Here is a 17,475-nt window from a genome sequence, read left to right on the forward strand (position 1 = left end):
AAAAATACAAAAAATTAGCTGGGCATGGTGGTGCGTGCCTGTAATCCCAGCTAATTTTTTGTATTTTTAGTAGAGACGGGGTTTCACCATGTTGACCAGGATGGTCTCGATCTCTTGACCTCGTGATCCACCCGCCTCGGCCTCCCAAAATGCTGGGATTACAGGCTTGAGCCACCGCGCCCAGCCGGTGGATTATGTTTATAGACCTGTGTATGTTGAACCAGCCTTGCATCCCTGGGATGAAGCCTACTTGATTGTGATGGATAAGCTTTTTGATGTGCTGTTGCAATTGGTTTGCCAGTATTTTATTGAAGATTTTTGCATCTATGTTTATCATGGATATTGGCCTGAAGTTTTTTTTTCTTTTTCTTTTTTTTTTTTTTTTTTTGTTGAGTCTCTGCATCCTTTTGGTATCAGGATGATGTTGGTCTCATACATTGATTGGGAAGAATTCCCTCTTTTTGGATTGCTTGAAATAGTTTCAGAAGAAGTGGTACCAGCTCCTCTTTGTATGTCTGGTAGAATTGGCTGTGAACCCATCTGGACCTGGTCTTTTTTCTGGTTGGTAGGCTATTAATTGCTGCCTCAACTTCAGATCTTGTTATTGGTCTACTCAGGGTTTCAACTTCTTCCTGGTTTAGGCTTGGGAGGGTGCAAGTGTCCAGGAATTTATCCATTTCTTCCAGGTTTACTGGTTTATGTACATAGAGTTGTTTGTAGTAATCTCTGATTGTAGTTTGTATTTCTGTGGAATCGGTGGTGATATCCCCTTTATCATTTTTTATTGCATCTCTTTGATTCTTCTACCTTTTCTTTTTTATTAATCTGACTGGTGGTCTATTTTGTTGATCTTTTCAAAAAACCAGCACTTGGATTTATTGATTTTTTGAAGGGTTTTTTGCATTTCTATCTCATTCAGTTCTGCTCTGATCTTAGTTATTTCTTGTCTTCTTCTGGCTTTTGAGTTTTTTTTATCTTCCTCCTCTAACTCTTTCAATTTTGATGATAGGATGTTGATTTTCGATATTTCCTTGCTTCTCATGTGGGTATTTATTGCTATAAATTTTCCTCTACTCAGTGCTTTAAATGTGTCCCAGAGATTCTGGTACATTGTGTCTTCGTTCTCATTGGTTTTGAAGAACATCTTTATTTCTACCTTCATTTCATTGTTTATCCAGTAAACATTCAAGAGCCAGTTGTTCAGTTTCCATGAAGTTGTGATGTTCTGAGTTAGTTAGTAATCCTGAGTTCTAATGTGATTGCACTGTGGTCTGAGAGAGTGTTATGATTTCCATTCTTTTGCATTTGCCGAGGAGTGATTTACTTCCAATTATGTGGTCAATTTTAGAATAGGTGTGATGTGGTGCTGAGAAGAATGTATATTCTGTGGATTTGGGGTGGAGAGTTCTGTAAATGTCTATTAGGTTTGCTTGGTCCAGGTCTGAATTCAAGTCCTGGATATCCTTGTTAACTTTCTGTCTCAGTGATCTGTCTAATATTGACAATGGGGTGTTAAAGTCTCCCACTTTTATTGTGTGGGAATCTAAGTCTATTTGTACATCATTATGAACTTGCTTTAAGTATCTGGGTGCTCCTGTGTTGGGTGTGTATATATTTAGGATAGTTGGCTCTTCTTGTTGCCCTGATCCTTTCGCCATTATGTAATGCCCTTCTTTGTCTCTTTTGATCTTTGTTGGTTTAAAGTCTATTTTATCAGAGACTAGGATTGCAACTCCTGCTTTTTTTTTTTTTTTTTTTTCTCTCCATTTGCTTGGTAAATCTTTCTTCATCCCTTTATTTTGAGCCTATGTGTGTCCTTGCAAGTGATATGGGTTTCCTGGATACTGTACATCAATGAGTTGTGACTTTTTATCCAATTTTCCAGTCTGTGTCTTTTGATTAGGGCCTTTAGCCCATTTACATTTAAGGTTAGTCTTGTTATGTGTGAATTTGATCCTGCCATTTTGATGCTAGCTGGTTGTTTTGGCTATTAGTTGACACAGTTTCTTCATTGTGTTGATGCTCTTTATCATTTGGTACGTTTTTGGAGTGACTGGTACTATCTGTTCCTTTCTATATTTAGTGCTTCTTTCAGGAGCTCTTGTAAGGCAGGCCTGGTGGTGACAAAATCTCTCAGTAATTGCTTAAAGGATTGTTCTTAAAGGATTTTATTTCTCCTTCACTTATGTAGCTTAGTTTGGCTGGATATGAAATTCTAGGTTGAAAGTTCTATTCTTTAAGGATGTTGAATATTAGCCCCCGGTCTCTTCTGGTTTGTATGGTTTTTGGGGAAAGATCCACTGTGAGTCTGATGGCTTCCCTTTCTGGGTAACCCGACCTTTCTCTCTGGCTGCCCTTAGCATTTTTCCCTTCATTTCAATCCTGGTGAATCTGATGATTATGTGCCTTCAGGTTGCTCTTCTTGAGGAATATCTTTGTGGTGTTCTCTGTATTTCTTGGACTTGAATGGTGGCCTACCTTGCTAGGTTGATGAAGTTCTCCTGGATAATATCCTGAAGAGTGTTTTCCCACTTGGATTTATTCTCTCTCACATTTAGGCATATCTATCAACGTAGATTAGCTCTTTTCACATAATCCCATATTTTTTGGTGGTTTTATTCATTTCTTTGCACTCTTTTTTCTCTAATCTTGCCTTCTTGTTTTATTTCGTTGAGGTGATCTTCAGTCTCTGATATTCTTTCTTCTGCTTGGTCAATTCAGTTATTGAAACTTGTGTATACTTTGCAAAGTTCTCATGTTGTATTTTTCAGCTCCATCAGGTCATTTATATCTTCTCTAAGCTGTTTATTCTTTTTAGCATTTCATCTAACCTTTATTCAAGGTTCTGAGTTTCTTTGCATTGGGTTAGAACATGTTCTTTTAGGTCGGTGAAGTTTGTTATTACCCACCTTCTGAAGCCTGTTTCTGTCAATTCATCAGACTCATTCTCCATCCAGCTTTGTTCCTTTCCTGGTGTGGAGTTGTGATCCCCTGGAGGAGGAGAGGCATTCTGGTTTTTGGTGTTTTCATCCTTTTTACACTCATTTCTTCCCATCTTTGTGGATTTATCTACCTGTGGTCTTTGTAGTTGGTGACATTCTGATGGGGTCTCTGAGTGGATGTCCTTTTTGTTGATGTTGAAGGTATTTCTTTCTGTTTTTGTGTTTTCCTTCTGTCAGGTCCCTCTTCTGTAGGCCTGCTGGAGGTCCACTCCAGACCCTGCTTGCCTGGGGATCACCCACAGGGGCTGAAGAACAGTAAGGGTTGCTGCCAGTTTCTTCTTCTGTTATCTTCATCCCAGAAGGGTATCTGCCAGATGTTAGCCTGAGCTCTCCTTTATGAGGTGTCTCTTTGGATATACAGGGATCAGGGGGCTGCTTGAGGAGACAGTCTGTTCCTTATAGGAGCTCAAGTGCTGAGCTGGGAGGTCCATTGTTCCATTCAGAGCATCTAGGCAGGTATATTTAAGTCTGCTGCAGCAGAATTCATAAATGCCTTTTCCCTTAGGTGCTTTGTCCTGGGAAGGTTGGGCTTTATTGATAAGTTCCTGACATGCTCCTGCCTTTTTTCATAGATGCCCTGCCCAGTAAGGTGGTAGTCTAGCCACAGCCTGTCAGCAGAGGCATTACTGAGCTGCTGTGGGCTCTGCCCAGCTGCTCTGTGAACTTCCTGTTAGAACTGCCTTGGTAATGGTGGGTTGCCTCACTAATGGTGGACTGCCTCGGTAAAGGCAGACTGCCACGGTAATGGTGGACTGCCTTGGTAATGGCTGATGACCTTTCCCCCACTGAGCTGGACTGTCCTGGGTCCATATGAGCTTGCTGCGAAACTCTCAATCCAGAGTGTTTCAGATTGCTGGTCTTTGCTGGGGGTGGGACCCACTAAGCCATATCACCTGGCTCCCTGTTTCAGCCCTGTTTTTTTTTCTTTTTCAGTTGAATGGGTGGCTCTGTATCCCAGGTGTTCCAGGTGCCTGTTGAAATGGCTGCCTGGATTTGCGTGATTTTTTGTGTGGAGATCCGCAGTGCCAGCTGAAATAGCCATGCTGGAAACTCATGGCACTTTTCAGTTCGGGAATCTCCTGGTCTGTGGACAGTAAAAACTCATTTGGAAATGTGGTGATCACTTACCCTCTGTGTTCTTCTTGCTGGGAACTGCACTCCAGAGCTGTTCCTATTTGGCCATCTTGGATCTCCCTTCACTGTTTTTCAGTTCATTTCTCACTATTTAGATTCTGGAGAGAATCTTGACCCAGGAAATGGAAGATTCAGTTTTGGGTCCTGCTGTACTACTCACAGGGTGCTCATACATCCTCTCGAATTACTAGTTTCTGGGGCTCATTTTTCTTCTATGAAATTGAAATTAAGGTACTGGCCTTGAGTAATTTAGACAGTTTTAGTGAGGAGCAATAGAAATAATATATGAAAAGTGCTTTGTTACTCACAAAGTCCTGTGCAATTGTAAGATATTATGTTTAATATCAGAACTCACGAAAATTTCTATATTAATTGAAATAATCTGCAAATGGTTCTAAGTAGCTATCTATACTTGGCACTATATGTTCCAAGATACATATATATGGCTTTTAGGTTTAAACTGTTAGACTGGTCCACATGGAATACTGTAGGGTGGGGATGGATTCCTCACCTTCACTTTCAGCTTCATATGCTTTCCCTATTGCCACTTTCTAGATCCCTGTTTATTATCATATCAAAAAATAACAAAAATAGGCTGGGCACAGTGACTCACACCTGTAATCCCAGCAGTTTGGGAGGCCGAGGCAGGTGGATCACTAGGTCAGGAGATTGAGACCATCCTTGCCAATATGGTGAAACCCAGTCTCTACTAAAAGACAAAAATGAAAACAACAACAAAAAACCTCAAAACACTAGCCGGGCATGGTGGCATGTGCCTGTAGTTCCAGCTACTCAAAAAGCTGAGGCAGGGAATTACTTGAACCTAGGAGGTGGCGGTTGCAGTGAACCAAGATTGCTCTGCTGCACTGTAGCCTGGTGACAGAGCAAGACTCCATCTCAATAATAATAATAATAAAAATGTGTAGTAGTACCACCTGAAGAATGACTGCAACTCTTTAGAAAAAGTGATGTAAACTTGTGCTTCTAATTAAGGTTAGTTGTAGAGCAAATTAGAATGCATATTTTGTAAAGCAAGTTAAAGGTTTCATTAAAAATTATAGAGCAGTAATGATACAATTATAGCGGTAAAGCTAATGCCAAAAAATATTGCTCTGTGATGGTGGTATCTCAAGCCTTAGTTTTTGTCCTCAATAATTCCTTGGCTGAGTCAAACTATACATTTCTTTTTCTCCAAACGTTTTACTGTGACTAGCAGTTGTTTGAGCTTTGCTTTTGAACATTTTCTAGTGAGGAGGTGGAGGGAAATTGCTCAGGGAGGGTAAGAGATTCACTCATGTCTTTTAAAACTACACCTTCTGGGCCAGGCGTGGTGGCTCAAGCCTGTAATCCCAGCACTTTGGGAGGCCGAGGCGGGTGGATCACGAGGTCAGGAGATCGAGACCATCCTGGTCAACACGGTGTAACCCCGTCTCTACTAAAAATACAAAAAATTAGCTGGGCATGGTGGTGCATGACTGTAATCCCAGCTACTCAGGAGGCTGAGGCAGGAGAATTGCCTGATCCCAGGAGGCAGAGGTTGCGGTGAGCCGAGATCGCGCCATTGCACTCCAGCCTGGGTAACAAGAGCGAAACTCCGTCCCCCCCCCCCCAAAAAAAAAACTACACCTTCTTCAGGGTAGACTCTGTGCTCCGGGGGAAACTCTGACACTCCACTTTACCAGCTGCTTTGCAGGGAGCCAGCGTTCCTGGTGAAGCATATTATGCTTTCTGATGTGTCCTGTGGGAAGCGTTTTGACAAATCTCTCATTAGCTGTGTTATACATGTATGAGACATAAGAAATTTGTGAGTAGCTAGAGTGTAAGACATTGAATGACAGAGTGCTTACTTCCTCTTTCTTTAGCATATTCCCAGAACCCCTCATATACTACCCTTGCATAGATGAGATACTCAGCAAAAGGAGTTATTAATATAAAAACATTTCCTTTCTTTTTTCCTTGTCACTCAATGTGTCCCTGTTGGTTTCATACTAAAGTAGTTCAGAAGTCAATTGTGTAGCTTTACTATTGCCCTTTCTAAAGGGACTCAAACCTACATACGAAAGCAAATCTCAATATGTAAGCCTTTGTGTGGTCAACATTTCTGTCTACTGCCTCAGTGCTATGGATTTAAGTGATACATTTCATGGTGACTGGAATGAGATGTAGTGATTCATCGTTGCTGTTTAACAGAACTAAGACGGCATAAATACTGTGCTGATCCTATTTCTAGTTGCCTTCACCTGTCCTCCCATCATCTAAGAAGTCTGCATAAGAACATTTTAAATATGGGCATCTGCTTGTGTCCCTAGTTTGTACAAGTAGAATACCAGTTAGAATGCAAACAACCTGCTAGTTTCTTTCCTAATAATGTCATACTTACTAAACAGTAGATCCACTCTCTATGCATGTCCCACCATTGCCACATTTCATTAAACTGCAGGGAGAAGTATGACACTGGCCAACACTGCGTCCAGCATTTGGGTGGCCCTCAGGATTTCCCAGGTCTCTGAAATGGCCATCCTTCTCAGTGCGAACTTGAAGAGTGAAAATACAACCTTGAAGAAAGGCAAAAACACGTCATGTTAACAAACATAAGAATTAGATAAAACAAGAAGATGATTATTTTTCATTTTTAAAGTAAAAGTTTTTCAAAATACAGTAATACATGTAAATTTTAAAAGAAATATGAGAAGACAGAAATGTACAGAGAAAAATTTTTTTAAAAAGTCATTCATGATATCATTACTTCAGAGAAGACTATTAACAATTTGGTGTGTGTGCGTGTATGTGTGCATGTGTGTGTGTGTGTGTAGTATTTGATTTTTTCTATGCGTAGTCATATTTTCTTTTAAACAAAAGTGTAATTTGCATTAAGCTGTAGAAAATATAATATTATACCATAAAAGTTGATCATAAATACCATTAACTTTTCTCTTGTAGTAGTAACTATTTTAAAATTATGGCATAATATTTCTTTATATCAAAATATATTTAATAAGCCTATAATTGTTGTACCATTGACTCATTTACACTTTTTGCTATTAGAAATCAAATTGTAATGAATATCTTATGTGTATATCTTTTTGTGTTTTAAAATTATTTTCTTAGTACACATTTCTAGAAGTAGAATTACTAGGGTAAAAGATACAGATGCTTTGAAGTATGCCCAAGTGTCCCCCACAGATATTTTTCAGAACTGGACTGAGCACACTGGAATACCCCCTTCTTCACAGGCACTACCATGCATGGGATCACCATTCCATTTCATTTTTACATGCGATAGCGGATAAAATACTATTTTCCTATCTTTAGTTGAGTATCAAAAGTCTTTTAATAATTCTATTGGTAATTCATAATATATATCATAATTTGTATTTATAGTATGTAAAGAGAGTCTCTTTATATAATAGCACATTAGCTATTTGTGATCTATTGTAAATAAACTTTCTCCAGTTTACTATTTGGCACTCAATATTGCTTATGGCAGTATTTTAATTTTTTTAGGTAAAGAAGTTTCTATTTATGTTGTCACATTTTCTCTTTTTTCTTTTAGAGATTTTGCCTTTGTACATATCTTTAAAGGAACTTTTTGTGCCCTAAGATTAGATAAATATATATAAACAAAAGGGACATTTCAGTGAAGAATTTGAAATGGAAGTGTTTGGAATCTTGACATGCATTATAATTTTGCTCTTCCCCTTTAGCAGTTACTTAGAATTTATTTGCGAAGTTCTTTCAAATAAATAGGAACTTCAACCATAAATAAGGTCTTTAAAATGATAAAGGAAAGGCAAGATTGAATTTTATTTTCAAAACATTTAAAAAAACTAAAAGCATGAAGTAATTCCTCATGGTGAACAAAATGGGTTCAGTTTTGGAAGGTAGAGAATGTACTTTCCAACTTAGCTTTCACTGGCACTTCTATTGACAAGCACTGTTCTCAGCATGTATCAATATTTTCTCATTATGAGAGAGCAGTGATTATTTTTCCTCAGGGTTAATCTTTGTTCTTCCTCAAAGTACTGCCATTTACTATTATACACACACACTCACACACGCACACGCACACACATACACCCATCACCAAAATACTGTACTGACTAAAGAAATGAATGAATGCTAGCTGCTTTACAAATGAATAACCAACAAGCTCAATCAACAAAGCAGGGTTTCCTCTGCCTTTTGCAGAGTGAAATGCACTTTGCAGAGAGCAAAAATATAAGTAGGTAATGGAGTCAGGGAAGTCTGAGTTCAGATATGATCTCTGCCACATAATGGCTAGATAATGCAGTCTATCTGAAGCTAATATTTTTCGCTTTAAGATGGAGACCAAAGTAGCTATTTCCTGAGTTAGGAGGAATAAATAATATATATATAAACTATGTGTGCAATGCCTATAAATTAGTAGGTCCTGGGTTCCACACCGCTATTCCACGTTCTATCATACCATCTCAGATATTTTCTACTTCTACTGCATAAAATTGCAGATTTCTTCTAGCAAAAATTTTAGGATGCTAATACTGAATTTTTAAATTTTTTATAATCATACACCAGGATACTTTGTTAAATGAGTATAGCTTAATGTCTGAAAGTGCTTATTTTAAACCATTTCTTTTTTATATGGATAAATAAAATGCTTTTGTTATAAGGAACTAGTGAAATATGTTTTTGGCTAAAAATGTGGCAATGCTATATTTAGAGAAAGAGTTAGCCAATACAAATAGCTAAATGTATTTATTTTACAGAGACATACTTCATGTTTAGGGAATGTGTTCTCTTTCCTGGTCCACAAGGGGATGTAGTTTTAAGGGCAAGAACTTCCCAGTGCCATCTTTCTCCATCCAGGAGATTTAACAGTCTCTGTTTTAATTTTTGTGGGGGCGAGAAGAATCAAAAAGTCAATCACTCCAGTGGAAGTTCTAAGGAACTCCTTTCATTGGCCCAGGGTCTTGGAGAAGGAGGGGGTTCCTCCCAGGTTAAAAGTCTCCTTCTTCCACACCCCTCAGACTCCATGTTTGGATCCCCTTCCACCCTCGTGGAAGCTGTCTTTCTATCTCCTGGATTTTCCCTCTGGAGTCCCCTTCCGCACTCTCTCATGGAAGCCTGTCTTCCCCTCCTAAACTCCATCTCTTTTTCTATTGCCTTCCACTCCGTGTGGAAGCTGCTTTCCTCTCCTGGACTCCATCTGTCTGGATTCTCTCACATAGTGTGAGAGTTAGCTGTTTCTTTCTCTCTCCTTCTCCTGTTTCTCCTTTTCTACTTAAATAAATCACTTTCTACAAATACTTTTTAGTCCAGCATTTACTGTGCACTGCACCATTGTCTCCTCTCCCATTCTTGGGTAGTGATAGATGAAGAACCTGAAGAAACGTCCTCTCAGGGGAACTGAGGGCTCCCCTCAATGCCTGAATCCCCACAATGTCATGTTTTTAGAGCAACTGGAGTGATTAAAGTGGAAGAGATTTGTGGAATATATATCATTTTATTTTTATTATAGTAGATAAAACGTAATCTGCTTGGTGTAGTTCCATGAAACAGATATTCAGTACATAACACATATATCCTGTGTGTGATATGGAGCCATGAGCCATGTGTATATTGAAAATTAGACTGACTAGGTACCAAATAAGTAATAGCCTTTTTTTTAAATAGCAGAAGGTTTTTAAATTAATTGCAGTAAACTCATTACATTTTTCCATATGGGCTCTTGTTTGAAGAATCTCATATGATTAAAAAAGGAAGAAAGAAAAAATTGAACTCACAAGAAACTGAAAGCACTGACAGTGTTGGCTATTTTTAGATGAGAATAACTCTCCTTTACAGGGTTATTAAGGAATCTGAGTCTATCTCATGTCCACTCTATTCAGTTGAGTGGTAAATATTTAATAACCTCCATATCAATGGTCACCAGTTGCTGTAGCACTAGAAGCTTATGTTCTGTTCGTGTTAAGTCCAAAGGGTGGGTAGGGTTGGCATCAAGGTGTGTTGGCAAACAAAGTACAAGATTGTGCAGAAGATTTTAATAGGCAAGGCCTGGAAGTAGCAACTATTACACCTGCTGACATTTCCCTGGCCAGAACTCAGGCACATGGTCATGCATAGCTGTAAGAGAGTCTGGGAAAGATCTGGTGGTAACAACATGTCACGAGCATGTGTTATGTGAAAGCACCATTCCATGTGCTATGGAGCTCTGTTATCAGTCAAAACTACAGCTCCTGTTCTCCATAAGCTTACTAAATTCTAAATTAAGACATACATTCTCTAGGCATATAATTATACTAGGTATGAAACACTAAGTGGGAAAGGACTTGGAGCTCCAAAGGCTACAGAGAGTTTACTCACAATGAATGAGCTCAGAGAGTAGGCTGTCATTAAGGAGGTGTGATATGAGCTGGCTTTCCAGGCAAATGGAATTTGAAGAGGTGGAGAATGCTGATTTAAGCATGGGCCCCGAGGCAGCAAAAATAAGACATACAGACATAAGGCATAGTTGATTTTATGTGCCAACTTGACTGGACCATAGGGTGCCCAGATACTTGGCCAAATATTGTAGGGTGTGTGTGTGTGTATGTGTTTTAGGATGAGATTAACACTTATATTGATAGACTGAGTAAAGCAGATTGCCCTCCCCACTGTGGGTGGGCCTCATTCAGTCACTGAAGACTTGAATGGAACAAAAAAGAGGGAGTTCTTCCTGTTTGGTTGCTCTAACTGTTATGTTGGTCTTTTCCAGCTTTCATACTTGCACTGAAACATTGGCTCTTCTTGGGTCTTGAGCCTGATGGCTTTCAGACTGGAACTCACACCATTGGCTCTCCTGGTTCTCAGGGCTTCAGACTCAGCCTGAAGCTACATCAATTCTCCTGGGTCTCTAGGTTGCTGACTGTGGATTTTGGGACTTCTCAGCCTCCATAATCATATGAGCTAATTCCTTATAAAAATCTCTCTCTCTCCCTCTCTCTCTCTCTCTCCATACATGATTGCTTCTGTTTCTCTGGAGATGCCTAATATAGACATATTTTACTGAATTAAAAATCAGTGAAAGCAAGATAAGTATAGAAAAAATATTTGGGTTTTGGAATGCCAGGTGTATGAATCCATTCTCACTTTGAGATTTAATTGGCTCATGGCTCATGGTTCCACAGGCTGTACAGGGAGCATGGCTGGGGAGGACTCAGGAAACTTACAGTCGTAATGGAAGGTGAAGAGGAAGGAGGTATGTCTTACATGGCTGGAGCAGGAGGAATTCAGTGAAGAGGAGGTGCTACACACTTTTAAACAACCAGATCTCATGAGACTCACTATCACAGGAACAGCAAGGGAGAAATCTGCCTCCATGATCCAGTTACCTCCCACCCGGCCCTTCCTCCAGCATTAGGAATCAAAATTTGACATGACATTTGGGCAGGGACACAAATTCAAACCATATCAGCATGCAAGAAATTCAGTTATTATTCTAGAGTTGACTGGGTGTCTGTTGCATTCTAGAGCAGCAAAATGGCATGATACATTAGTATAGCAATAGTGTTCTGATGTGTCAGTTAATCAGGGAAGGCTGAGTTGTCAAAGATGACAGTAAGCCTGTGGTTTTAACTTCAGCTGCATCAGAATCACCTGAAGGGCTCATTAAAATACATATTACTGGCCCCATTCCCTGAGTTTCTGGTTCAATTAGAATTTGCATCTCTAGCAAACTTCCCTGTGATGCTGATGTTGCTCGTCCAGGGACAACATTTTGGGAACCAGGATTGTACAAAGGATTCAAACAAGTATTGGAGAGACTCGTAGAAATAGTAAATGAAATAAGTAAAGAAGTATATTCAGGAAAGGCATTTGTAATGAGGATGAGATGTTTGATTTCAGTTATTCTGCTTCTATAGCTGCCTTTAGCACAATTAACAACTCAGCAAGATTATCTACAGGCAACAGAACTTCTAGTGAAGGACCCACTTATTTTCACTTGTGACCTAACCAGTTTTACTTTTTAATTCCCCTCATTCCTCCTTTCCCTTCTTCTTTATCTTATTTTCTTCTTTCCTTCATTCTATGCCCAGTCAGTCTGATACCACCATTCATGAGCCTCACTCTGAGAACTCTGCAGCTTTGTAGCAGATGAAACTTTGGAAAGCAGAAGAGAGGAGAATTGCTCTTATTAGGGCAGATAAAACAGTAAGGCACTGAGTATTTGGTAGATTTAGACTGTTTAATGTGATTAATCTCAGTACCTTTATGAGCATTAAAGGTCATAGAAAAAATAGTTGATTAAAAGCCATTTTTTAGAACAAAAACGAATTGGCTTTAGTAGCAGTAATTATTTGTATTTTAGATCGAGAACTTTGGAATAGAGTTATTTATCAAGAGTTTATAGAAATTGGCTGGGCATAGTGGCTCATGCCTGCATTCCCAGCACTTTGGGAGGCTGAGGCAGGTGGATGGCTTAAGCCCAGGATTTCGAGACCATCCTGCGCAACTTGGAAAAACACCATCTTTACTAAAAATACAACAATTAGCCAGGTGTGAAGATGCAATTCTCAAGTTCATGGAGAGTAGGCCAGACCTGGTTGAATGGCTGAGGACACCATAAGAACAGTCCTTTGACCAAGTACCCTGGGACTAGGATCGACTGAAAGCTGTTTTCACCAAATGAATTGTTATAACAATTTAAAGCATGTTTTTATTTTATTTATTTATTTTTTTTGAGACAGAGTTTCACTCATGTTACCCAGGCTGGAGTGCAATGGCGCGATCTCGGCTCACCGCGACCTCCGCCTCCTGAGTTCAGGCAATTCTCCTGCCTCAGCCTCCTGAGTAGCTGGGATTACAGGCACGCACCACCATGCCCAGCTAATTTTTTGTATTTTTAGTAGAGACGGGGTTTCACCATGTTGACCAGGATGGTCTCGATCTCTTGACCTCGTGATCCACCCGCCTCGGCCTCCCAAAGTGCTGGGATTACAGGCTTGAGCCACCGCGCCCGGCCTGTTTTTATTTTATAACTCTACTACAACGTAACTCAGCATTGAAAGGATACGTTAGCTGGGTTTGGTGGCTCAGCTATGTGGGAGGCTAAGGTAGGAGGATTGATTGAGCCCTGGAGGTGGAGGTTGCAGTGAGCTGAGATGGCAACACTGTATTCCAGCCTTGGTGACAGAGTGAGATCCTGTCTAAAAAAATAAAGTAAAATGAAATAAAGAGTTTATAAAAATGTAGAAGCCTAGATCAGATAATCTTTTATTGTGTGATTTAATTGTGATTCTGCAGACAAATGTGATATCCTTACTCTAATTATTCTTTCAGAAAATTCTATTTGCTTTGCTTCATTATGATTAATGAATATGGTAGCTTCCGCATCCTTTTGTGCAAACTAATACAGGAACAGAAAACCAAATACCTCATGTTCTCACTCATAAGTAGAAGTTGAACAATAAGAGCACATGGACACAAGGAGGGGAACATCACATACTGGGGCCTGTCAAGAGCTGGGGGGCAAGAGAGAGATAGCATTAGGAGAAATACCTAATGCATGCAGAGCTTAAAACCTAGATGTTGGGTTGATGGGTGCAGCAAACCACCATGGCACATGTATACCTATGTAACAAACCTGCACGTTCTGCACTTGTATCCCAGAACTTAAAGTTGAGAGAGAGAGAGAGAGAGAGAATTTAAAAAATATACTGTGTTTTCCAAATCTGGGAGACTTGTTAAAATGCAAATTTTTAGGCCCCACTGTAAAGATTTCAATTCAATAGTTCTTGGGTAGGTTTCAGAAATCTGTATTTTAAAGAAGTGATTCTATATTACTCTTCAGCACCAGTAGAGATCAGCTTTGGGAACCATGGATTTGTGGCACAGTTGCAATTTGGTTGTCATGGTAAGTTGGTAACAATAATCCACAATTTATAATAAACAGTAAATGCTAGTTTAGAGTGGAGGGAAACATTAAGAAAGGATCCAACAGATGAATAATAAAATTAGGGGGTCTCAAGGTCCTGAATTTTCTATAGGACTGTGGCATAAGTGGCAATTCACAAAAAGGCTTGTCCAAGATTCCCTTCTTCACTTAGGACAGTAGCAGTTGACATACCTCCAGGAGGGTGCAATCTTAGTGTTTCTGTCAGAGAAAGGGCCAGCTATATGTGTGGTGATCTTAGGCTCATTGCCACACTTAAGGAGAAAATGACAGGTCTTGATGAAAACCTCTTTTTGGTCTCATCATTAAGGTATGAAGAAAAATTCCTAATAGAATGGAGTAAACACCACCAAAGGAAACCAGGAAGCATTGGACTTCAACAAATATGCAAATGTTGAAACCTATGATAGCAGGATAGAGTAATGAGTTAACATTTATTTGATCCTTATTGAATGCTGGTTTTTGGGCTAAGTGCTTAACAAAAATATTTTACTTACTTGATCAATCCACAAAACCCTATGGAGTAGGCATTTCTATTTTGCAGAGGAGAAAATAGAGGTGCAGATAATCTAAATAACAGGCTGAAAGTTATGAAGCTGATAGGTGACGGTGTCTGCATCTGAAGACAAACTGATTTCAGAGTCAGTGCTGTTAACCTGTTTGTGTTGCAGAGAAAGATGAGCAAGCACCTGACTGGAGCTGTGCCTCTCCCACATCCAGCACCATCCGCACTGCTAACACATAGGACTATCTCTAACTAGGCACTAATCTGTGTTCTCTTTCCATTAACTCACTCTCAGAACTACATAGCAAAAGAAGTGCTGTTACTATCGCATTTTGCAGATAAGGCACAGGAAGGTTAGGTGACTGGCCAGGTCTTGAAGCATATATGTGGCAGAGGTTGGGCATGTATCTTATAAGTCGGCTTCCAGAAGTCACACTCTTATCCTTGATGCTATACTAGCCTCTCTTACAGAGGAATTATCCACGCCAAAGTACTTATATAAGGATTGTGTCTATGAATGAAAGAAAACAGGTTTTGATTACCCCCCTACAGTGTCTCTGCATCATTTAGTGGAAGATATACTTCTTTCTCTTTCATAGTTTTACCCATCCCTTTCCTTGAATATAATGTTTAAAAAAACTCATTGATTTGTTATGCCTTTACAATCCTTTTCATACCATCTCCTGCTGTGAAAGAATCATTGAACTCTCTATTACAGTTAGCGCAATAATATGCTGTAAACGATTCTTTAAGACACCTTTTGAGAATCTGCACTGATTACAAATTCAAGGAAAAAGTTTCTTTGAGAGCCTTGACAAAATAATTTTATTCGAACCTGACCTTGTATTATGCTGGATTAGCTGTGTTGTTTTCTTATGTTTCAAGTACATGGCCTCTTGCATTTGTGTTTAGGCAGAAGTCAATCAAGGTTGGGAAAAGAATGCAATAAAGTAGACAGATAACTCCAAGGCCTGAGATTGTGCTTGATGATAGCCCCTGTCTCTCAGTGATCCTGGTCTGGCCCTTTACTTCTCACGGAGAGTAGCCTGGACCTGGTTGAGTGGCTAAGGACACACAGTAAGAACAGACCTTTGACCAAATGCCCTGGGGCCTGGATCTACCAAAGATTATTTTCACCAAATAAGTTATTATAACAATTCAAAGCATGCCTTTATTTTATAACTCTATTACAGTATGAATCAGCTTTATAAGGAAGATCCAAGCCTGTATTCCTATTTGAACACAGGAAGACAGACTGTGGCAATAAGATTGCTCACCCAAGCACAATGTTCCCCTTAATCCTCTCGGCTTGTTGTGGCCTCTGTGGGGCACCCCTTGGTGGTAAGGATGGGTTGACTGCAATCTGTCTCTTGCCTTTTAAATTCCAAAGTTAGATGGAGTTTTAAATTTTACTGTGACTCTTTAAGGTCTACCATGCTCAGCCTGTATTAAAAAGCACCCTGTATAAAAAATTAACCATACTCCTGGTTCACTAAAATCATGCTCTCCATTTCCCTTTTCCCATTGAACTTATTGCATTATACGACTACATAATTAACTAATTACATTTAGTGTTCCTTTCTCCAACTAGAATGAGTGCAGAAATCTGATTTTTTCATTAAAGGATTCTAAACATCCAGTACATATGCAGTAAGTGGTCAATAAATAGTTAATGAGGCTGGACGTGGTGGCTCATGCCTGTGATTTCAGCATTTTGGGAATCCGAAGTGGCTGGATCACCTGAGGTCGGGAGTTTGAGACCAGCCTGACCAATATGAAGAAACTCCATCTCTACTAAAAATACAAAATTAGCCAGGTGTGGTAGAGCATGCCTGTAATCCTAGCTACTTGGGAGGCTGAGGCAGGAGAATCGCTTGAATCCGGGAGGCAGAGGTTGCAGTGAGCCGAGATTGCGCCATTTGCACTCCAGCCTGGGCAAGAAGAGCGAAACTCCGTCTCAAAAAAAAAAAAAAAAAGTAAATAAATGTTTCTGATTAAAATTAAACTTTGTTCAAGTCTGAAAGCAATCCATATAGCTGATTTGGTAAATAGAAGTATACTCTTTAAAATCTTTTTATCCCTCACATTTGAAATAAGTAGTTATAGCATAAAAAAAGTCCATGCCTTACCTTGAAAACCATTTTTAAAATCTGCTCCATTTGGTAAGAGATCTGGAGTGTATTCGCTGTAGCCACCTACATAAAACTGACTGAAGACATTGAGACCAACCAATCTTCCTGGGGCGATAATGGATTTATTTTTATGATCATCTACCTTCAAAAGGAGAAAAAAATCAAAACCTATTAAAAAAGAAATTAATTCCCCAGGGTGAACTGTTAAAATACTCTTTTGTTATTTCCCATTAACTTGGCATGAAAAATTTACAAAGACCTGAATTGTGAAGAAATCAAAAATATGATACCACTTAATTCTCTGCTTCTCTGCTGGCGTCTGTTACTAGGGATATATTAATATAGCAGTCATGGTTTTGCATTTCAATAAAAATCAAAGTTCTTCAAAGATTAGGTGCGGCCATCCTGCTGATTCCCCTCCATTTAGCCTTCCCCCTCTCTTATCCATTTTCCATAGAACCACCAGAGTCATTTATCAAAAATTAGAAATCAACATGGTACCCACCTTCCTGTTTTAAGTAGCTCTTCATAGTTCTTTGGATAAAAATATAAACTCCTTAGCACATCTAAGTCCTTTGATAATATAGACTTTATCTGTGCCTAACTACTCTTCCCCCCCCAACCCCCTCACCTGAAAACCATGCTGAACTACTTGCATTCCTTAAGCTAATACTGGCCACTGTTCTCTTTCCTAACTCCTATTTGAAGTTATGCTCAAGTATCACCTTCTCTGAGAAGCACTTACTGAATTGTCTCTCACCCTTATCTATACTAGTCATCCCTCTTATTTGT

The 17,475-nt window shown here is 39.4% G+C and overlaps 1 protein-coding gene across 1 annotated transcript in view; it reads right to left on the reverse strand.

Annotated features, from left to right (window-relative positions):
* Window positions 1-17,475, reverse strand: part of LOC116565673 (protein eyes shut homolog) — a 360,208-nt gene that overhangs the window by 53,387 nt on the left and 289,346 nt on the right. The window contains exons 8-9 of the mRNA XM_032299379.1: window positions 16,681-16,825; window positions 6,517-6,691 (exon numbers count right to left, since the gene is read on the reverse strand). Of these exons, the coding sequence (XP_032155270.1) occupies window positions 6,517-6,691; window positions 16,681-16,825 (320 nt within the window). The remainder of the gene's footprint in view (window positions 1-6,516; window positions 6,692-16,680; window positions 16,826-17,475) is intronic.

This window comes from Sapajus apella, unplaced genomic scaffold (genome assembly GCF_009761245.1).
Source record: "Sapajus apella isolate SASKATOON/1434 unplaced genomic scaffold, GSC_monkey_1.0 scaffold41, whole genome shotgun sequence".
Classification (NCBI taxonomy): domain Eukaryota; kingdom Metazoa; phylum Chordata; class Mammalia; order Primates; family Cebidae; genus Sapajus; species Sapajus apella.